Genomic DNA, 24,198 nt, shown 5'->3' on the forward strand with positions numbered 1-24,198 from the left:
CCATGTGGACATTCTTCCAGTGACTTTATTCCAGAATAATACAAAGTTAAGTAATTATTCCAGAATAAAATCACTTTTATTCCAACACACACTGGGGAATTATTCTGGAATAGAAAATTAATAAAATTAGAACTATTCTAGAATAGTTATGCCAGTCAATTTCTCTCCATATAGACAAGTCCTCAGAGCCAGCATGTTCAACTTGCTACTTTCAAAGGTCAGTTGCTTAAGTAGTAGCTGTTAGGAAGCCCAGGACTGCAACTATATGTCTTTAAAGGTTTTAATTTTGATTTGCTTTAAAAATAGCCGTGGCAGATCCCAAAGGTCTGAAAATTCAGATGTGTAGCCAAAAGTTTGGATGCCTATTCATAACTTAACTCTAGTATGCTTTCCCCATCGTGGTGTTTCATTTCACAAACACCCGCTCCTGTGAGCAGCTGCATACTGACCGCTCAGACAACAAGACTAGGTGTTTGTAATATGGAGCACCAGGGGCTGAAAGCAGAGCTGCAGGCTTTCTGCGCCCAGCCTCAAGGCAAGGTATCTCTTCCCCCATGCTACTGAAAGACAGGTTGTGTACAGGCACAGCTCTCCTCCCCTCTCACAGCGCCACAGTGAGAAGTCAGGGTGACTGTGGCTACTGCTCTGGGTTGGAGCTGAGATCAGAACTCCAGTGGATTGCAAGGCCACAGCTCTCCCCAACTCTATATCAGAGAGAAGTGGTTTAACCCCAGTATAGGAACAGGGACTCCCAGGAAACCTTAACCTCCTCTTCCCTTACCTCCCATCCCCCAAAGAGACTAGCATATTTTAAAAGAGGTGGCATACTATTATTATTAAATAGTAACACATAGAAATAATAATGTCTAGCTCTTACACAGTGCTTAATTATTAACCCCAATCATCACATTTTTAAAATAAGAAATGGAAGGCCCTTAAATGAAGATAAGGGGCAGGATTGTCTTCTTGCCTAATACTGGTATAAATCAGAGTTCCACTAGTGTAAAAATTGGTGAGAGAGAAGAATCAGGTCCAGTATCTGTAAATTGTATATATGCTTACTGACAGTGCTCAGAAGACAAATAAACTACTGTGACTTAATATTATATTTATGGGGTTAGGGCATACATATAGAATCACAGAAAGGTAGGGCTGGAAGGGACCTCAAAAGGTCACCTAACCCAGCCCCCTGCACTGAGTAGACCTAGACCGTCTCTGACAGGTGTTTGTCTAACCTATTATTAAAAACCACCAATTACGGGGATTCCACAAGCTCCTTTGGAAGCCTACTCAAGAGCTTAATTACCCTTACAGTTAGAAAGTTTTTCCTAGTATCTAACCTAAATCTCCGTTGCTGCAAACTAATCGTCTTGTCCCACCACTGGAAGACATGGTAAGCAATTTTCACAGTCCTCTTTACATATTTGAAGACTGTTACTAGGTCTCCCCTCAGCCTTCTCTTCTTCAGACTAAACATGCCCAGTTCTTTCAACCTATCCTCATAGGTCATGTTTTCTAAATCTTTTATCGTTTTTGTTGCTCTCCTCTGGACTGTCTCTTGAATTTGTCCATATCTTTCTTACAGTGTGGTGCCCAAAACTGGACGCAGTGCTCCTGCTGATGCCTCACCAGTGCTAAGTAGAGCAGAACAATTACCTCCCATATCTTACATACGACACTCCTATGAATACATTCCAGAATGACATTTGCCTTTTTTGCAACATCATGCTATTGATTCACATTCAATTTGTGGTCCACCATAACCCCCAGATTCTTTTCTGCAGTACTGCTGCCTAGCCAGTTATTTCCCATTTTGAAGTTGTGCATTTGATTTTTCCTTCCTCAGTAAAGTACTTTGCACTTGTCTTTATTGAATTTCAACTTATTGATCTCAGACCAATTCTCCAATTTATCAAGATCATTTTGAATTTTAATCCTGTCCTCCAAAGTGCTTGCAACCCCTCCCAAGTTGGTGTCATTCACAAATTTTATAAGCATACTCTCTACTCCAACATCCAAGTCATTAATGAAAATGACTGTGGGACCTCACTTGATGTGTTCTCCAAGTCTGACACTGAACCATTGATAACTACTCTTTGAGGAGAGTTTTTCAACCAGTTGTGCACCCACCTTATAGTAATTTCATCTAGACCATATTTCCTTAGTTTGCTTTTGAGAATGTCATGTGGGACTCTCATCAACAGAACTTGGTCCAATAACAGACATTACCTCACCCACCTTGTCTCTCTAATATCCTGGGATTGACACAGGTACAACTACACTACATATGTGGAACTGTGTCAAAACTTACTAAAGTCAAGCTATATCATGTCTACTGCTTCCCCCTGTCCACTAAGCCAGTTACCCTGTCAAACAAGGAAATTAGATTGGTTTGGAATTATTTGTTCTGAACAAATGCATGTTGACTATTACTTATCACCTTATTATCCTCTAGATACTTACAAACTGACTGTTTAGCAATTTGTTCCAGTCTCTCTCTAGGTAGCAAAGTTAGGCGGATTGGTCTATAATTCCCCAGGTCCACCTTTTTTGTCCCTTTTTAAAATAGCTATAGTTCAGATTGTAAATATATCGAGTAAACAAAATTCAGAATTCACTGTTGGATTGGATCTGGACAACACGGCCTTGTGTACATTAGCACATTCTACATCAGTTAACAGTAACGAGTGAACCTGGTATTGATCACTGTTTAAATGTTAGTGTAAAAAGACAAACTATTTTAAGCAACATGCCAAAAAGATCTGTTATACTAATTTAGTTATACAATAATAGTACTATACAAATAGTCCTTTTGCTCTTGGAAATTTTGCTGTACTACATTCAGACCACACTTAGGGGTGCAGCATGGTTTCACTTCAATGTGAAAGGGTTTTGATCATAAATCCCTGCACCTGGAAATGGGAACATACTTCCTAGTGTGTATGTGATGTGGTAAAGCAGGAGATCAATACACTTTTATGGGACTATCCATGAAGTGTTGTGGTTCTTTTGTATTGCAGTAACACTGTACAGAGCAATACACATGTTTTTAAGCAGTTTTACCAAGACTGACCTTTCTAATGTGATAGAGGCAAAATGTTTTCTGCACTTTTTATTGTCACTGAAAACTTTTCAGGTTACAGTACATCATTCTCTCTTATATATAAGGTCGTTCATCTGTAAAATACGAGGACACATTAACACTATCAATGTCATACCTATGGTACACTGCAGTTGATGACCACATTAAGAGATCTCTCCCTTGGTCAAAAGGGTACAACTTGAAGATGTTTTTAGTCACAAAGGGACAAGAGATGCCAGTCTCCATTATGCACTTGTTAAATTTTAAAACAAACACCTTTGTGCTTTCTCCAGTGCTGCCCTTCACGCTTGGAAGGAGCTCTCCGTAAACCTCCGCAAAGCCCCATGATTATCCACCTTCAAATCCCTCCTCAAAACTCTCCTTTGCTGTGATACCTACAAAAAACCTGACTGTTTTAGGCTGTCGGTGTGCAAAGACCACGGCCTGTGATGCAGACCAGTATTGTTTCCTTGTTTCCTTGTCCTTCCACATCTGTCTGTCTGTCTGTCTGTCTCCAGCTGTCGGACATAGATTGTAAGCTCTTTGGGTCACGCATCATCATTTTGTGTTCTGTGTTTGTACACAGTCTAGCACAATGAGGTCCTGGTCCATGACTAAGGCTCCTCGGTGCTACAGTAATATAAATAATAAATAATAATATCTCCAGTTGATATAAATCCACATAGTTCCCTACATTTCAGAACTGGGGAAATGGTTGAAAGCATCCAATATAGTCTTCAACATCTCTCTTTTTAATGTGTCTGCCCTACTGACCACAAAGTTACCTAGAACCATGGTTCCCAAACCTTTTAGTATTTAGAGATATTTTGAGTCCTCAGAACAAAATACAATATTTTTACTGACTCAGGAAACCAGATTCAATAGTTCAAGAGACTAGAGTCAAGAGGCACACTAAAGTTTAGACAGTTTTGTGACTTTTTTCAACTATATGATGTATGCTTAATGATAAAAGCCAGTCTAATCCAAGTTTTTTCAAACTACAATTTGAAAATATGGATTTGTGGCATGTTTGGACACAGCCTAAGATTTTACCAACAAGGATGGGCCTGGTTCAAACTTCATAGTTGCACAATGATTGGTTGAATCTCTGATAGCACCAGACAAAAGTCAGTTTCCAAGTTTAAGCTATTTCTCTGTTTAATTTTCACAGAAATCATTGCTGAAAATCCAGACTCACAGAAGCAGCATTTTCATAGCTTCATCACTGAGCTCTCTGTATTCTACTCTAACAAAAATCCAGAATTCCTGGTTTGCTAGATTTGAAAACTTGGTCTTCAGTGTATGATTACCTGATAATTCTAAGAGACTTTCTTGAGCCAGGATACTTAATGTTGGAATGGAGTCAACAATTACAGAGAATGGGTTCAGAATCCAGTCAGTATCCGGAGATTAATGTTCAAAGCCAAGAAAATATTAATCAAAATGGGAATACAAGACAGAAAAATTAGTTAATCTTTGGTCTTTAATGACATTTTGATTACTTTCACTTTGTTCTTTTAAAAAGTCTGATAACATTGGAAACATCTCAATAATTCCCTTTTCAATGTGATATCACCAAAGACAACGTTTCTTCATGAATCCCTTGCTCTTCTCTTTTAAATCAGGTATATTTGTACTTCTACCTTGAAGTGTTAGGTTCAGTGCATTCAATTCGCCAAATACGTCCATTACGTAAGTCAAGAAGTCCACATTACATGTGTAATCTGGAAGATCTGTTTTCCCAAGGGAGAAATCCTCATTTCATTATGCAATTCAAAGAGGGTTGTAACACTTTCCCACATCCCCACCACCAGACCTCCCTGTGAGTGGGCTCAGAGCTCATCTAGTCACACGGCATACTAAAACAATGTGTGTGTATTGCCTGGGATTGTACAAAATTAACCATTTTAATAACAATTTTAAGGGCCTCATGTACTGCTGCTGATGCCACTTTATTTGTGCTGAACCTCCACTGGTCTTTCTGGTCATAGCTGCTGCCTCGTCAGTGCAAAACCCCACTTATATAGCCCAGTTGAGACTTTCCTCTGCTATGAATTGGATCTTGAATATTTGCTCAGTGGCTGTTTGAGTTGGGATTTCTTTGCAAAATAGAAGTTCTTCAACTATTGGACCAGCTGTGACAAATCTCTCATAACATAGACGCTTAGCCATATTGGCTATGTGTGTGGATTCATCAAGGTGCAGTGCAAAATATTGACTCTTCTTTCCTTGGTCTATCAGCTTGGTCTATCCTGGACATTTTCTGCAAGATCATCCATCAGTGCATTGACAGATGGCATTATGTGACATAGGAATGGTTTTCATGGCTGTGTGCTCACTAATCATAATTCTATACATCTACTATTGCTGGAAGTAGAAGGGTCTTGCTATGGTACATGCCTGTTTGCATTCTGCACTTTGCATGGCTACAATATAAGATGCTCCTATGGCTCTGTGAGGAGCAATTGTTTCTTTAGACAGGACTTTTTTTATTCCCAAACAACAGGGGTTCCCCCATTAACCATTTGTGGCTCCCCAAGGGAGCAATGGCTGACAATATGGGAATCACTGACCTAAAACAATAGTATAAAACTTCTGTTGATTTCACTGGGGCCAGAATTTCACCCTTAATATACAAATTGCAAGATATTTATTGCCAATGCCTATTTATCTTTGATTCTGTTTTCCATTTTATTTTGTCAGTCTTCTGCCTTTCCCCTTGACTGCTGCCTTGCTGTAATAACAGTGAAAGCATAGTCATTTCATTTGTCATAAGTTTGGCATGACACTGTCATCTTTACTTACAATTTTTTTTTCCTGTCAACTTTGTCCTTCATTGGCGCAGCCCTACTTATCCCGTGGTGTAATTAAGTCTGTGTATCTCTAGCGGTGCTGTATCACTTTCCTTTAGCCTGAAAAAGTTAGAATCATGGAAATTCTGTATAATCTGTACTTTTATCATCACTGACTCCAATTTATTCCATTCAGCCTCTTGAGATGGTTTACAAGATTTTAACAGGAAGGTTCCCGGACTTAACTTTACTATGTAAAATAAATTGTAAAATGTGATCAGATTAGTAGACTAAATTATTTTTTCTGTGTTACCGTAAGTCAAATTCTGACTTAAAACTCACCTCTGCTGCACTGCCTATAAACCACTCAACAGTAGCTAGGCCATTGGTGTGCTGACATTTCCACTTATTGAGCTAGTTAGGACTGTTTCTCTGGTTACCTTATCCTCCCTCAATTTATTTGTTTATCCATCTGTTATTGTCTCATCATATGGTGCCGCTAGACTGTAAACTCATTGAGCCAGGGACTCTCTGTTTATTATGTCTGTGTGCAGTGCCTAGCACAATGAGACTGGTTGAAGGCTTCTATGTGCTACCATAATATAAAATAATAAAATAATAATAATTAATAAATACAGTAATAGTATTCAGAATAGTTTGTTCACAACTTACTGTTCTTTAATTCTTTTTTTCATGGTTACATTGTGTTATATTTCTTGGCAGTAAAGAGAATTGAGGTAAAATTTTCCAAAGTGTCTAAGTGACTTAGGACCCTAACGCCCATTTTCAAAAGCAATATAACCACCTTAGCAGCCTACGTGAGTTGCCGAGCTCCTAAGTGCCAATATAACTTTTGAAACTGAGACTTAGGCTCCTAAGTCACTGAGGAACTTTTTGAATTTTTGCCTGAAAACTCAGTCTGTAGCTTTTCTACTTGAAATACGAGCAGTGCCAAAAACAAAGCACTGTCAACTTTGAATACTCTTTTAAATTCAGTATCCACTCTGTAGCCATCCTTTAGCTATGCAGCCATCTCAAAAGGGTCAATAGCCACATATGGAATGTTCCCCAAAGTCATCCACTCCCACAGTGTTACTCCAAATGCCCACACATCACTAGCACTGGAAAATTCATTGTTAACAAAGCTTTGAGGAGCCATCCACCACACTGGCCTGCTTTCATTATCTCCCAGATAATGATAATCCATGGGAAATAGGTCTCGGGATAGCGCATTGTAAGTAATCTTAACCTGAAGTGAATCATCAATGACCCAGTTTCTAGTAGCCAGGTCTTTGTGAGTGACCTCCCTTCTGGCTAAATAGTTCATTCCACGGGCAATATGAATACCCATATGAACAAGATCCTGCTGGAAATTGCCTGAGGAGTGTTGGCCTCTACTAACTTGCACTGGCTCAGGATCAGTTTAAGGTTCCCCCAGTTCATGTAAGACAACAGCACCATGGGTTTCGCCGCATCTTCTATACAGACATGGGTGATAGGGAATAGGTTCCTATGAATTCCCTTTATACAGTAATTTTAGAAACTTTTTTCTTGCTAATACATTGCACAGTCATTAATTTGTCCTTTTCATACTGCAACACATTGGGATCATATAGGAATCTGTATCGAGAGGCTGTCTCAGGTTTGCCTGATAGCCTACCATACACAACTGTGTGAACTGACAGCTAAAACTAGAGACAAAGTTTCAACCTTCTAAAGCAGCAAGTTCCCCCTGTACAAAAACAAGACAACTGTCCTAGTTCCAGAGTTCCCCTAAGCAGTGTCTTCAGTAAGGCAAAAATGGAGCAAGTAGTATTGAATGCAAGCAGTGAATATTTGCATTTGTCTGCTTTAGCTACTATGCTTTTATGAAACGATGTAGTATATAATCATGAGTACTCATCAGAAACAAACTGGTATTGTTTCAACTAGAAACAATACAGCTCTATTCTAGCACTGCACTAGCCCGGTTGAATAGTTAAATCCTTGACTATCTATCCAGAGATAAAAGTGAAACCATCTTAAAATATCTTTCTGATTAAATAGAGAAAACATACTGTTTTGTTCCCACTGATTTCTCAGCAATCAAAAGTAGCTTGTGGTTCCTGGCAGTACATAAACAAGGGACCCAATGCTAGGAATAGTCATGAGGCACTACCTAGACACAGGGAGTTTAGCAGCATGTTGGATTCAGCAGATGGATCCCCTCAGAATAGACTTGTGGTCCGTTCAGAAATAGGGACTGGACCAGACTGTTGACAGGGATCTTTTACAGCAGATCAAGTCCAAGCCCTGCCTATAATGCAGATTCCTCTACGCTATGGTGTTGTGCATCAGGAATACAGGCAGAGATGGCATGCTTGACTATGGAATGAAGCAGATAATAGCATCCAGAAATTTATTTTTAGCAAGAATGGAGTAGACAGGATCTAGGAAAGGGAGAGGCACCTGCATGGAAATTAGGGAACACAAGAAGGTGGGGAAACAAGAGGAGAAAAATAGAAATAGGCCACAATTCAACACGGTGGGACAACTCATATGGTTACAGTTAAGAATGAGCTGAAGTGCTTTGACTGGCAGGGGCATGCATGGAGGTGGAGGCACAAAGTCCTGTACCTGGGCTTCCATGTGTAAACTGCCTTAAATGAGACACCTCAAATTGTTCCCAACACTCAGTAAAGAAGGTACATGTACCCTTGATATTTGCACTTCCTTATGATCTTCAGTTCTCAAGTGCTCCAGAATGGCCTTGTATATAAAAAAACTGATGCAATTGCAGTTTGAATTGCCAAAAGAATATCCTGCAGCATCAGTTTTTTATAGACAAGGTCTTTCAAGGTTTTCAAGCCTAACACCTGCTGCTTGCAAGCTGGGAACCAGCCAGAGCACGGTGTGTTGTTTTGTGTGGTGTGGGGCTATCAATGTTAACAACCACCCGCCTTAAATCCCCTGGAAAAAGAAAACTGCCTGCATGGTAGCTGTGCAAAATAGAATATCCCACAGAAATGGTGCCCTTAATTTTGTGGTTAAAATAAATGATCTAATTTTAATAAATCAAGCTTATGAATCTCAGATTTACAAAGTATATTTCAGGACCTACACAAACCCTGTGTCTCAGTCAGGGACATATTATGATAGCTCCAGAAATGACACAGCAAGAAGAGTTTTAAGCTTTTTAATACCTGGAAGAGAAACAAGAAATCCTACTTAATCATTTTAACTGCATAATAGTTTTCTATTGAATCTGAAAGGTTGCATCTGAAGGAGCCTACTGGCTAAAATTAAAGAACACCCTTCAGAAAATGCAACAGCATTGGTTTCCTGGGACTAAGAGACAAGATGTGAAACATTTTATGCATGGAACAGAAAGTCAACTAAAGGAGAGGTGCAGTGTAACGAAAAATATATTCTAGTTACATCTAGTTACAAAAAAAGAGTAAAAACAGCTAAAATAAGTGTTTAAAGTGTCAAATATTTTTAAAGAGGAAATTAATCACATAGGAAGCAGTTATCCTGGCATTCTGGTGATGAAAGTTAAGGCACAAGGAATGCAGCTCCAGTTATTTTTATAACACCCACAATCATAAGAGGCTTTTCTCAGAAGACAAAGAGAAGACAGATTCCTACCTAAAAGAGTTCACAGTCTAAATGGTGAATGCATAGACAAGGGAGATTTTAAGCAACACAAGGTTAGGGTGAAAACAGACATAGGTTATGGAAATATGATGACAGGGACCCTAGCCTTGCAAGCTAATCTGCGGAGGTGGATCTCATGGGGAACACCATACAGATCACCTTGTGGGAATGGGGTCATAGTCACTCAGGTTAGATACATCCAGGTGATTCACAAAATATTTCTAAAAACATGAACTCATATTTTGTAGGAACTCAGTTTTCAGGAAGAACCTGCATACTTCGGAGCAAGCTGGATTTAAAATTCTGTGGCAGAGTCCTTCACTACAGGGGCACTTTGGTGCAGCAGACGAGACTCTGTGGCATCTTCATTTACATTTTAAAAAGTAGGTTTTTCCTGAATTAAATAAGAAAATTAATACTACACTCAGTGCCTTTGACCCCCGTGTTGTTTATTTTGATATTACATTCCCTACCAGTTTGTGATGTGGGATAAGCACATGTGCAGGATGTGTCTGCTAAAAGAATCAGCAGTGAAATATAGTCATTAACATTACTGACATCTTTAGTTTTAAGTCTTAAGGTACATTTAGTTAAAGTGTAATCTATAGGTTTCAGCATTAACATACTGAGATGACTGGAGCAGTTCACACTTCTCTGCAATATTATTTCAGTCTGTGCAGGCTCCAATAGGCACATTAACACTGTGCTCTGTTCAGGCATAAGGCGGTAGAGGAGAAGGCAGAATGTAACAGGGAGGAAGGAATGAGCAAAATATCTTTTTTCACTCTAGCTGGCTCCTAGGATTCATACAGATTGATTGTTCCTCACCGCTATGAAGCAACCCAGCAGTCAGCCCTGGGCAATCCGCTTTGGCTCACACCCCACTTGTTGGGACACACCAGTCTAAGGTATTTTAACCAAGGGATGACATTTCTTTTATTTACAACATTTTAATGCTTATGTGTTATATTACTTTTCCGCTGAATATGAACAGATTTTGTTGGGTTTTATTTTATAAGGGCCTACCTTAGAAGCTGAGCTTCACTTAATTGGGTAGCATTTAAATAAAAAGTTCTTCTCATTTCTCTAATCAATTTTCTCTTTGGCAGGAGATGACAAAGTAGAGCTCTTATTGCCAAGTTCTCACTCTACTCAGGCATCCCAGAATACATTGCAGTGCTGACTTCATTCTCTCTTAGGAATAACTCTAGAGTAAGGAAGCAACCTATGGGCTGGGAAGCCAATCCATTTTTTCCAATAGACAAGTGTGTTGAACATTCTCATTTTTATATTCTGAGAGGTATATATTCTGTAGGGTATAGAATACTGGATATAAAATAAGAATACTGACAATGTTAGGAAGTTGTTGACTACACAATTCAGTCGGACTCACCTTTCCCCACAGACAGACTTTCTGCACTTCCATTTATTGTCTGTGTGGAGCAAGAACTCAACATATTAACAAAAGCAACCAAAAAAAGTGTGTGTGTGTATATATATATATATATAAAATGATACTATAATAATACTGTGTATATGTATATATATAATGATACTATAGTTTCACCTGAGGATTGGCCAAAAATAGGCTGATCATTAGAGATGTGTATTGTCGAATGTCTTCAAAACTCTGTTACTGAGCATGTGTGCACAAGTACAGGAGGGGATTCTACCAGGTACTTTGCATCTGAGATTGCAAACTGCCTCAAACATTTTCAAATTTTCAGCAGCTGGTATACTATAGGGAACAATCCTACACTAGATCTAAATAGATTTTTTCTATCTCTGATTCCTGTAGTTCTTTGTATACCAGTTGCTAGAGAACACTTTTATTCTGTTGTATGGCAATTCTTTGTTAAGTTGGCCCTACCACACAGCGCAAGATGCTCAGACTGAGCAACAACAACAAAAACACCTCTCAGGTTATTTACATAGCTTTTGTTCAGCCAAAAAACGACACAGCAGCAAAGTCTCTGGCCACATTCCCTTCATGCAGTTTAGTAGTCTGCAAACTCTAAACAAGATTTAAAAAAACTGAACAAAACATAAGCAAGACAGATCTTGCATCCCTAGAGCTCTCCATCCTGACTTCAGCAAACCCATCTTTTTCTCTCCTGATAATAGCTGAGTCCCTTTTAAAGACCCTCTCAACTGAAACTTTGAAACCCTAGGTTTTAATCTAAAAAATGAACAGCTGTCTGGCTTTTTTTGTGCCTCTTCCTATAGGGACCACTAAAAGGTAGTATAAAGTATAATAGCAAGCTCCCCTCTAAAAGGCACACATCCCATCACATGCTGCTGTACACTGCCAACTTGATTGTTGCCATGCACAACATATGGTGTACCAGGTGATATTGCCTGTAATATTGATTTACACTAGACTGGCCTAAAATGGCACCGAAAGTTGGCATCCAGTGTTTGAACCCTAACCCCACTGACTGCAGAGCCATTGTGCCTATGGTTGTGCATGTTTTATGCCTTCAGGACTTAGGCAATATCTCAAAAATCGTTATGCATCTTGATTCAGCACCGAGGGTCACACATTGCTGTACTTCATCTCAGGCAGGTTTATACTACAGGATACAGAGCAGAAAACTGGCATGGTTTCCACTTAAGATGGTTTGCAGCACTGAATCATGGAAGTTAGAGATGGAAAAATTAATTGATGGCAATTAATTGATCTTTGACTACTAGAGGTAGATATGCCCAATGGCCTGTGATGGGATGTTAGATGGGATGGAATCTGAGTTACTACAGAGAATTCTTTCCTGGGTGTCTGGCTGGTGAGTCTTGCCCACAGGCTCAGGGTTTAGCTGATCACCATATTTGGGGTCGGGAAGGAATTTTCCCCCAGGGCAGATTGGCAGAGGCCCTGGGGGGTTTTCGCCTTCCTCTGCAGCGTGGGGCATGGGTCACTTGCTGGAGAATTCTCTGTACCTTGAAGTCTTTAAACCACGATTTGAGGACTTCAATAGGTCAGACATAAGTTAGGGGTTTGTTACAGGAGTTGGTGGGTGAGATTCCGTGGCCTGCATTGTGCAGAAGGTCAAAGTAGATGATCATAATGGTCCCTTCTGACCTTAAAGTCTATGATTCTATGATTAAATCCATCTCTCTGCCAAAGCAGGAGTGATACCACTGGACTGGGCTGACCCTCCCTCCCACCCCTAACATTTGTTAGCAAAAGCCAGTTCATTGTTCTTAGGCAGCTATTTCACCAAAAAGATGAGAGTGTCCCATTTCATTAGCCTTTTATATATCCTAAACTGAATAACATTTGTCCATTTTCTCGTGCTTCATATCAAAACATATAGAAAAGTGGAATACATTCATATTCAGTACCCTGGAGTGATCCATACCCTCCCATGAAACTGTAAAAAGACAGTCTTCCAGGAATTCAAGCCAGCCAAGGAAACTGTAGGTGCTGAATAGTTGGCATTAATACAGTCTTGTTACCACAAAAGAACTGCTGTGGGGTATTTTGGATATTTTCTGATACCGTGGCCTGAGTGCGTTATATTGTATTATAACAAGTTGTCATAAATATAAAGGGAAGGGTAACCACCTTTCTGTATACAGAACTATAAAATCCCTCCTGGCCAGAGGCAAAACCCTTTCACCTGTAAAGGGTTAAGAAGCTAAAATAACCTCGCTGGCATCTGACCAAAATGACCAGTGACGAGACAAGATACTTTCAAAGCTGAAGGGCGGGTGGGGGGGGAGGGGAACAAAGGGTCTGTCTGTCTGTGTGATGCTTTTGCCAGGAACAGAACAGGAATGGAGTATTAGAACTTGTTAGTAAGTAACCTAGCTAGAAATGCGTTAGATTTCCTTTTGTTTAAATGGCTGGTAAATAAGCTGTGCTGAATGGAATGTATATTCCTGTTTTTGTGTCTTTTTGTAACTTAAGGTTTTGCCTAGAGGGATTCTCTATGTTTTGAATCTGATTACCCTGTAAGGTATTTACCATCCTGATTTTACAGAGGTGATTCTTTTTCTTTAATTAAAATTCTTCTTTTAAGATCCTGATTGCTTTTTCATTGTTCTTAAGATCCAAGAGTTTGGGTCTGTGTTCACCTATGCAAATTGGTGAGGATTTTTATCAAGCCTTCCCCAGGAAAGGGGGTGTAGGACTTGGGGGAATATTTTTGGGGGAAGACGTCTCCAAGTGGGCTCTTTCCCTGTTCTTTGTTTAACACGCTTGGTGGTGGCAGCATAGGGTTCAAGGACAAGGCAAAGTTTGTACCTTGTGGAAGTTTTTAACCTAAGCTGGTAAGAGTAAGCTTAGGGGGTCTTTCATGCAGGTCCCCGCATCTGTACCATAGAGTTCAGAGTGGGAAGGAACCTTGACACAAGTCACATGGCAAAGAGAAGCCTTTATTAGGAAAAAGAGAAACTAGATGGACACTATTAGGCTAGTGAATTTTGTCTGGGTAAACACAAATTCAAATCCTTTCTAGGCTGAATTTGTGCTCTCAATCTAGTCCTCCTGATATGTTCATATCACCAAACCACTTCACAATTTAGTAGGATTGACCCCAATTAGAAACTTCTGATGCTCAAGACTGTCCCAGAACTAGGATAACCAAATTATGCAGGTCAGAACTGATCTGGATTGGAAGACCCTTGCATCATAAGTTGTCCGAGCTCTGGCTAGTGACAAATCAGAGTGAATATCTAGAGCACTAAATTCAAAATCAAAAGTTTAGTGTTTCACTATAGTTTGAAGTAAAGGTAAAGACAAAAGAGAATATTGTAATGTGTATGTTCTGTAATTTTCTTCACATACAACTAACCATTACAGCTACCTAATACTGTAGTATGCATTATTTTCAGACACATATCCTTTAGAGGATTTCTAAAGTATCATTCACACTGGTGTGACTACTTTTTCTTCATCACACTCATTATTTTTGTATTCACATAGAGTAATCAGAACTGAAGAAATGCTATATAAAAATTGTATTAAGAATCAGACATACTCAGAAAAGCCAGGTTATTTTCTTCAGTAATTTAGTATCTGTTCAAAGGTACCAGGTTGACAGCAGTGGGGTACGAAGTATTCCATTTACCCTAACAAGGTGCATAGCATTGTCTTCCCATAACTTTTAGGCCAAACATACCTCAGCTGTGTTCAGGAAGGACTATGTCTAGCTATGAGTGACAATTCAGCACCACGACACTTCACAACAAGAACTTGCTCTAAAGTAAAAAAGTATTGTAGGGTGCAGGGAGAAAGTAATAGCTTCAATAACTTTAAAAGGCTACCATTTTTGGAACCCAACTTGACTAAAAAATAAAATTCTCAAACTATAAAAATTTTCCATGTTTTACCAATTTAACTTAAAAAAATAACATACTCGAAAAACAACTTTGGTAAATCAGTCCTCTGCCTTAAAAATTTGCAGTAAAACAAGTGTCTGGGAGACTTTAAAGCCAAAAGGGACCATCATGATCATCGAGTCTGACCTCCAGTACATCACAGGCCACAAAATCTCACCCACCCACTCCTCTAATAAACCCATAACCTTTGGTTGAGTTACTGAAGTCTTTAAATCATGATTTAAAAACTTCATGTTACAGAGAATTCACCATTTATTCTAGTTCGAACCAGCAGATGAACCAGGCCGCACGCTGCTGAGGAAGGCAAAAAAACAAACAAACCAGTGTCTCTGCCAATCTTGAAAATTCCTTTCCAAGCCCAGATATGGTGATCAGTTAGGCCCTGAGCATGTGAGCAAGATCTACCAGCTAGACACCTAGGAAAGAATTGTCTCTAGTAACTCATAGCCCTCCCCATCTAGTGCTGCTGGAGATATTTGCTAATAGCAGTTGCAGATTGGCCACATGCCATTGTAGGCAATCGCATCATACCATCCCCTCCATGAATTTATCAAGCTCAGTCTTGAAACAAGTTAGGATTTTTGTCCCCCACTACTCACGTTGGAAAGATGTTCCAAAACTTCACTCATCTGATGTAAAGCCCTACATGGGACTATTTTTTTAATCCCGCTCCCATCCTGCCCTGCAATATCTACTCCCACCTGCTCCTGCATTGTTTCTTTTATATTTATCCCACTCCCATCTGCAAAAACCTTAGATTCTGCAAATCCCACAACAGAGACAGATTCCCCCGTGCTACCAAAAAAACCCACCTCACCACAGTTGGTTAATATGTTATATATATAAATGGAATTCAGACACAATTTTTACCACTAAAAGAATAAAACAAATCTTGCTTTAACCATGTAAAAAAACACTTTAACTCCTGTTATAATAGACATTAATCTCTTTCAATCTCTCACTTAAATTTAAGTATTAAAACCTTTATTTAATAAAAAAGAAAAACTTGCTTTGCACTGCTGAAATTCTATTTATGACCAACTGATGAGAGATTTAATGTTTTCCCACAAAATACCATAGTCTGATTTTTTTACCCACCCAATCCCACCCGTAACAAAACATTTTACCCGCTCCCACTATTACAGCAGCGAGTCCTATGGAATCCCAGTCCCACAGCAGGGCTCTACTTTGATGGTTAGACATCTTCATCTAATTTCAAGCCTAAACTTATTGATGGCAGTTTATACTCATTTGTTCTTGTGCCAATATTGCCCTTAACTTAAATAACTGCTCTCCCTCCCTGGTGTTTATCTCTCTGATTTATTTATAGAGAGCAATCAGATCTCCCCTCGGCCTTCATTTGGTTAGGTTACACAGCCAAGTTCCTCAAGTCTCTTCTTGTAAGGTAGCTTCTCCAGGTCTCGGGTCATCCTAGTAACTCTTCTCTGCACCTGTTCCAGTTTGATTTCATCTTTCTTAAACATGGGAGACCAGAACTGCACACAGTATTCCAGATGTGGTCTCATCAGTGCCTTGTATAACAGTACTAACACTTCCCTAACTCTACTGGAAATACCTCGTCTGATGCAGCCTAGAATTGCATTAGCCTTTTTTACAGCTGCATCATTTTGACAGTACATAGTCATCCTTTTTTTTCTCCTCTTCTGTTGCTTCCAAATGATACGTCCCTAGCTTATAACAAAAATTCTAGCTGTTAGTCCCCAAGTGCATGACCTTGCACTTTGTACTATTAAATTTCATCCCATTTCTATTACTCTAATTTTCAAAGTCATCCAAATTTTCTTGTATGACATTCCAGTCCTCTCTGTATTGGCAATACATCCCAATTTTGTGTCATCCACAAATTTTACTAGCTCATTCCCATTTTTTGTGCCAAGGTCATTAACGAAAATGTTAAATAAGATTGGTTCCAAGAATGATTCCTGAGGAACTCAACTAGTAACCTCCTCCAGCCAGACAGTTCACCTTTCAGTATGACCAGTTATAGTCTCCCTTTTACCCAGTTCCCTACCCACCTTTCGATTCTTGTATTAATCCCCATCTTCTCCAATTTAACTAATAATTTCTCCTGTGGAACTGTATCAAACGCCTTACTGAAATCCAGGTAGATTACATCTAATGCATTTCCTTTGTCTAGAAAATCAGTTATCTTCTCAGTGATCTACTTTTTGTAAAAACATGTCATATTTTATCCCAATTGCCTTTTTTACCTCTATGTCTTTAACTACTTTCAAAATTTGTTCTAAGACCTTGCATACAATTGAGGCCAAACTAATGGGTCCGTACTTTCCCAGATCACCCTTTTTCCTTTCTTAAATATAAGTACTAAATTTGCAATTCTCCAGTTATAAGGTACAATCCCTGAGTTCACGGTGCAATTTGAAACACCAGAGACTATGATGAGCCAGATCATCAAGTGGTGTAAGCTGACTTCAACAGAGTGACACTGATTTATACCAGCTGAGGATGTAGCCTTTCAATGTTGGAAAAAAATTAAAAAATCAAGATTTGTAATGGAAATAGCTAGCTAATATTATTTTGCTGTATTTAAAACAAAAAACTGTGGAAAGAAATGTACAGCTAAAAGAGAGAATTGTTTGCTAAAGTAATGATAAATCTGAACTTTCTTAAGGTAATGGTTGGCCATGCTCTGCTTTCCCAATATTGACAAAGCCAGTAACTTAGCTCAATCAATACACCCATTCCTTTGTGAACTATTAAATAATACATATTGCTAATGAATAGTCATTTAATTAGCACAGGTGCATTCAATTTAAAAGTTGTCTATAATGCACACTGAACATAAAAAAATCATCAATGACTTTTCAATTGAAGCCTCATTTGAAAATGCTATTGCCAACCTTTCTGTCTTAAGTTAGACTTCTTGCTACATTTGCAGCCCACATGCTGATACAGCAGTGTCCCATTTATTACAGAACCATTGCTATAGAAGAATTCATTCTTTTAAAACATAGGAACAAGTTTTTTGCATGAATTACCTGAATTAGTTCATCGAGCTCCGATGCATTTACACAGGAATGTTCAGATACAAACGTCTGCTTCTGAATCACAATGGTGGCTCTTTGGGAAGTTTCATGTGGCTGCTCCAGGGCTTTGAAGACAGTAGCTCCAATTATTAAATATACAACAACCACCAGAAAAATCGTTGAGACCGTCTTCCATTTCATAACATTAATAGCCGAATCACATTCCTCCCGTGACGAGAGCACTGTGGGTTTTGTAGAAAATGATAGCCGTGGTTTGGAGTTCTGAGTAGCAGATTTGGGATCCAGCAAGTCAGGTGCCGCCACTAATAAAACAGAAAAAGAATGTTAATGTTGACAGCGTTGGACAGAGGTGTATTTAGCTGTACACCCTTCTTGCCAGAAGATTACAGAGATCCTATTAATTCAAAATAGAGTTCATAGATAGCTGTGTTATAAATGCATTTCACTTGTACACCATGTTATATTACTATAGAATTACTGGTTTCAGCAACTGCTAGGACTAATAATATGCTATTTATATGTACACACATGCATACACACACTTGCATTGTTTACTATATATATATGTCCTCTATAAATACTCTGCAAGTGTAGTTCTAACATGCACTATTTTCCCTATTTTCTTGTGTTCCTTTGAATCAGTATAAAAAGGTATTTTTCAGTAGAGCGTCCTCACATCTTGAATAATCTTAGGCATTGCTAATATGCTTCTCAGACTACATTTTAGTTCAGCATTAAAAAACTATCAGGAAAACAGGACTCTTTCCTTAAGTCTTACATACCCTCAACTCTGCATTCAGACACTCATTAGAATATTTGCAGTTCACTTCCAAATTCCCCCCACACAGGTAACTATAAAAATAATCCATTATTAATCCTAACAGTTTGAAAGTGTTGACTATACCCTTTTAGAAAATACCAGGAACACATGTGCATGCCTACTGGAAAAGTCAATCATCTTATTATAGGATATTTGATTGTTTACTGCACAAGAAACCCACTGGGACAGTAATGATCACCTGAGTGTGTTATCAAGTAGACCCATAACTTATGTGATTACACCTAACTACACTAGTAATTAGATAAGAATAATCCACATCAAGTACACTTAAAGGTCTCCTGAGGGAAGATTGCAACAACAATACTATATTTAAAATGATTAATATATTTTGAATGGCTGCAACACCACTTTCAGCTGTTGTGGGGATAGCCTACTTCTAAATGTAGATTCAAAAGTCTCTCTCTCAGGTCTCTGGAAGCTGGGCATGCCCCAGAGGAGGGAGGGAGTGTCATTTTCCACATGGATAGGATCTTCTCTTGAGCACCCGCTGGAGGTTAACCTACAGGGTTACAGGAACTCACATTCTAAAAGAATCGTGCAATACAGGTCAGAAGAAAGGCAGACCTAGGAAATTAATACAGTGGACCTGAACCCTGGGGGGGAGGGTTAGAGGATGAACAGGCAGCCCCACATGAAAAAGCTCCGCTCCTGACTCGGGGCACAGCTGTGGTATAGTTACTGTTCAGCTACTAGAAAACTAGAATCTGGTTCTAACTAACCGGGAGCACCAGACCAGAATGCAAATACCCTTCAAGTGTAGTGGGCATGGAATACTGTATGAGGCTATTGATATGCCCCTGTACAAAAATCGATGTGTGTGGCTAAATTTGGAAAGGACACCTGATTTAATAACTGCTCCTCCAAGCTTTGCTCTCTCCTGGGATTGACATGATTTGTGTTGGGGGGGGGGGGGGGGGCGGAAGCGCCATCACATTTTCCTTTCAGTCAGAGCTCCCCTTGCCAGTCGGAATTTTTCCTACTACATTATCATGACCCGCTGTCCAAACCCAAAACTGGGGGCACCTCAGGCTACACCAAGCCTCGTGCTGTAGACTAGGAAACTGCTCCTCTTTCTGCCTAGCTTCAACACTTCCAGACACACACAATCCTAGCACCATGAAGAAGGGCAGACCTGCCCCCCAGTTCTCCTGCTACACTCCTGAAGCCCGCTGAATGCAGCTAACAAAGGAGAACAGGATGGCTGCGAGGCGCCCTAAACTGATCCACCCAGTGATGCTCTGCATCCCTCCCATCAACTTTCCCAGCCCCCTGCTGACACCCATCCACCTTGCCAGGAGATGGGATAATGCAGTCGACAAGGACATTTTCACACTCCCGAGAGGGGCAAAACGTGGACGCTCCAGCCAGAACGGGCCCTGCCCCTATCCTTCACTCCTCTCCGCAGCAGCCAGCTCGCAAGGATGCGCTGGGTTTAAAGCCCTTGCAAAAGGCATCCTTGCAGAGCGGGGTTTGGCTGGAGAAACGGTCCGGGTGGGAGCCCGGAGCCCAGCCCGACCCTCCCGGACAGGGGGAGCTACACCCACCTTAGACAAAGGAGAAGTGTTAGAAACAAAAGGCAGGCGGGTGTTTAACCGAGCCTGCAAAATCCGGGACGGAGGCGCAGGAAGGAAAGGGGCGAAGAGAGGGACTGAGCAGCCCTGGGTCCCCCCTGCGAGGAGGCATTGGGAAAGCGAGGGAGCATGCAGCATTCAGGCAGACTTTGATCTAGAAACACACGCCATTGTGCCAGTACTCACTTCTTATTTACAGACCCGGCGCCCTCTCCTCGCTTCACGGGCAGGCATTTTTTCAGGGCTTGGGTAGGTGCCGTTTGACCAGATGGAAAGAGAGAGAGAGAAAAGGACCAGACCCAGGGCGGGTTTGCTGCTGCTGAGCTCAGATTCCGCGCGGACCGGAGCCTGGCGTCCTCCCTGTCACTGGAGGGGTGTGTACGATCACGGGGTGTGTGTGTGTGTGTGTGAGAGAGAGAGAGAGAGAGAAATCACCCTGTGATTGCCGTGTGTGATCACCGTCTGTGTGTGAGATCGCCGTGTGTGTGTGTGTGAGATCGCCGTGTGTGTGTGATCACCCTGTGTGTGTGACTCGCTCAGGCGCCAGGTGTGTGTATCAGCCTCTTTCGGTGTGTGGCTGCCAGTCTCCGAGGCGTGTCTGTCACAATCTCAGTGTGTCTGTGTCTTTCGGTCTCTCTGTGTGTGTGTGTGTGTCCGCGTCCCGCTGTCAGTCAGTGTGGGCGGGGGCCTGCCTCCTCTCGGCCCCGCTTTCTCCCGTGTGCATCTCAGCCCCGGGGCCCGGTTCTCACGCGGTGTCTGTGCCCCGCTCTGTCACTCTTTGTCTCAGGCACTGGGCGTGGGGTGCCTGACTCTGGGTGCAGCTGCGCGCCTCGAGAACTCTGTGTGTGTGTTTGTGTGTCTCCTTGCTCTCCGCCTGTGTGTGTGTGCGTGTGCGTGGGCGCCCGCTCCTCTCCTCATTCTCTTTCCCCCGGTGTATCCCAGCCGCTGGGTGCGTCTCCCCCTTCCTCCCTCTACCCCGCTCCAGCGCCAGGGGCAGCTGCACCCTCATCTCGATGAGCTGCCCGGCATTTCCACCCGGCCCCTTCGCTCGGCAGCGCAAAGACCAGGCTGAGGCAGATGCTGCAGGGATGAAGGGGGGAGAAGAAGGTTAAGAAAAGCGGTCCATGCAGGAAAGATAAATCCCAAACTGGTGGGCGCTGACTTGGGAGCCCCCAGGGGAGAGCAGTGGGGTGGAGGAAAAGCCAACCCCCACCCCCACCACTGAGACACAAGACCTGCTCCTGGTCTTCGCCACGGCCCCCAGGGGATCTTCCTCCCACAGCTTCCCCAAGAAGGGAACTTTTGAACCGGACGAAATATCACTGTAGCGAGCAGAGAGCCCTCAGGCCAGGCTTGGGAAAGTTTGAGTGCAGCGACTCTCACATCGCGGGGACCCCGTCTATTTCTTCCTCCTCCGCAGATCTGCGTTGTAACCTCCCGAGTCGGTACTTTGTTGGGAGAAGTTTATCACCTGGGAGCAGAGAGTCACCGCTTGGTACCTCTCCCATACCATGCACAGGCTTCTGCTTGCTTCCAGTTTGAATCGGCACTGTAAAGGAGAGACTCTGCTTCCACTGCGATTTTAGCCCTTGGCTTGAGATTATTGTTATGTTTGTCACAGACTGATCTTAGGTCTCCTGGTTATCTATCAGCTGTGACATTACCCTTGGGTCAATTTCACAAGTGGTTAATAGGTGAATGCCCCTTCAAGGTAAAATGTATTGCCAGTATGCAGCAATAAATATCTACCATCCACCTGCCATCCTGCCTCCCCCGGCCAAAAAAAAAAAAAGTCAGAACAAATACAAATAGTCAAGAAGCAATAATAATGGTTTGGGTCACAAACATTTGAAGCCAAAGGCTGTATCGTTAAAACTGCTGAAGTATGGCATTCCTCCCATAGTTTATAGGCTATAATCCTCCTTGAATCAGAAGCACTATCACTGAACTGACTTATTTTAAGGCCTCTCCCAATTAAAGTGACATAATACAAATTGGACAAATGGATACATTACTGAGTTCCCCAGAACTCTGATTGCAGCAGTATCCATCATGCCAGTCTTCTCTAGGGCGTTCAAGTCTCTACAAGACTCAGAGTATAACTCTAAATCTCATCTGCTGTTTCAGTCTGAGCTTTGCAGACCACTCACCACCATTGTGGCCTGGTAAAACAGTTGCTGAGTAATAGGAAACATTGGGCCAAATCCAAAAAATCCAGTTGCAAAGTGTGCTTAAATCACACAGTACCATTTCATTGCCTTAAGAGTATAATCTTGAAACCATACAAAACATGTAAGTAATTTCATTCATGCAAGTATTCTACTCAGTCTTGTCACCCCAGTAAAATTACTCACTAGCTTAAGTAGTTGCAGGATTGGGCTCTAATACTATGTAGGAAAGCAAGGGTTTGCAGGATCAGGTCCCCTTTTAGTAGAGAATCCAGATAGCCTGGGGGTCACTGCTTATTTACATGACCCAGCTCTCTTCCTTTAGCGCTTGGAACATTTCATACATAAAACACGACCATCTTTTCACCTTCCCCCTGAAAGGTTTGCTACCCCTAAGCCTGTACAAATACTTTCTGTTCTTTTCATGTGGAAAATAATCATTTCATAGGATTCCTTCCAGTCCCTATGGGAAAACGAGCATGAACACTTTCTTCCACGCAGCGCTGAGACAGTAAGGAATATTATGGAAAATAGTACCACATGCTTTTCTTTAGTTATCTAAATATTTTGGATGGGATTCTTTTTCCTGAGTTCTTACAAAGTGCTCAAACGGGGCCAGATCCACTGCCCATAATCTGAAATCAGTGGGAACCTTCCAATGGCTTCAATGGGTTCGGATCAGGCCCTAAATCAATACATTCTGTGAAACAGGTAGAAACTATTTTGACAACACAAGAAACTCCACTCCAGGAATTACTGTATTGTATCCATAAATCTGGTACCTGAGAAGCAGTCTCTGGGAAATTAATATCAATATGTCAACTGCATACACTAATTAGCTATAATTTTCCACCTGAGACAATCACTGGTAACATTCTTGACTGAAGTTTATTGCTTTCTTAGAAAGGAGTCTAGCTATGCCATGGCACCCACTTTCTGTGCACTCAGCGCTAATGCTACCAGATGTGGCATTTTTAAGAGATGCTTCTTGAAATCCAGAAAGAACATTTCTGTTGGTGGGGTACAACAAAAATTGTTGTGTAGAGGAACTCCTTTTCTTGAGGCCTTCTAGAGCTCCTCCATCTATTCTGGAGAATCATGACCTATGTGTTTGTTGTAACCTACACCGCACATTGTTTGAATATTGTGTGTGACCATTTTGCCCTCAGAGTTGAAGCTGACATTTGAACAGTTTGAAGTGTCAGGACTGTAGCAGTTCTGAACTTTACTAAACAAACACACTCAAATACAGCCCATTGCTGACAAAACATACCACCAACCAACATGGACAGGATTAAATAATAGGAGGGGTTACAACAGGAGACTCTAAAAGGAGAATCTGCACAAACTCCGAAGTTCTAAAGTGCGCAACACAGGGAAGTAATTCAGTACATGAAAGTTATGTCAGAACTTGTCTATTACATGTTAATTACAGAGAGAGCGAGGGGACATATTACTGGCATGAGTTTGGAATGGCAAGATTAATCACATTCAAGTGGCTGCTGAAAGCTGCCCAAAAGGAGGGATATGTTAAAAGTACGTTCAACAGAGATGGATGGATGGGAAGAGTACAGGTGAAGGAGTCAAAGTTACATGATAAACAAACAACATATTCATACTATGAACAGCTATAGATGATCTAAATATAGATATGACTAGAACATATCTGTAGGGAAATCGTTGTTTCACAAAAATACATCACTGTAAGCAGAGTTGTTCCAGTGTAACAGGAAAAG

The 24,198-nt window shown here is 41.0% G+C and overlaps 1 protein-coding gene across 2 annotated transcripts in view; it reads right to left on the reverse strand.

The window, feature by feature from the left end:
• The window catches only part of KCNK2 (potassium two pore domain channel subfamily K member 2), a 206,922-nt gene that overhangs the window by 106,625 nt on the left and 76,099 nt on the right, over positions 1–24,198 (reverse strand). The window contains exons 1-2 of one of the 2 annotated variants that reach the window (XM_037895724.2): positions 20,481–22,161; positions 17,874–18,184 (exon numbers count right to left, since the gene is read on the reverse strand). In XM_037895724.2, coding sequence (XP_037751652.1) covers positions 17,874–18,184; position 20,481 — 312 coding nt within the window. In that variant the 5' untranslated portion in view covers positions 20,482–22,161. Of the gene's footprint in view, positions 1–17,873; positions 18,185–20,480; positions 22,162–24,198 lie in introns of those variants that run through there. The other variant, XM_043543656.1, reaches the window with a different exon arrangement.

The sequence above is a fragment of the Chelonia mydas genome, chromosome 3 (genome assembly GCF_015237465.2).
Source record: "Chelonia mydas isolate rCheMyd1 chromosome 3, rCheMyd1.pri.v2, whole genome shotgun sequence".
Taxonomy (NCBI): Eukaryota; Metazoa; Chordata; order Testudines; family Cheloniidae; genus Chelonia; species Chelonia mydas.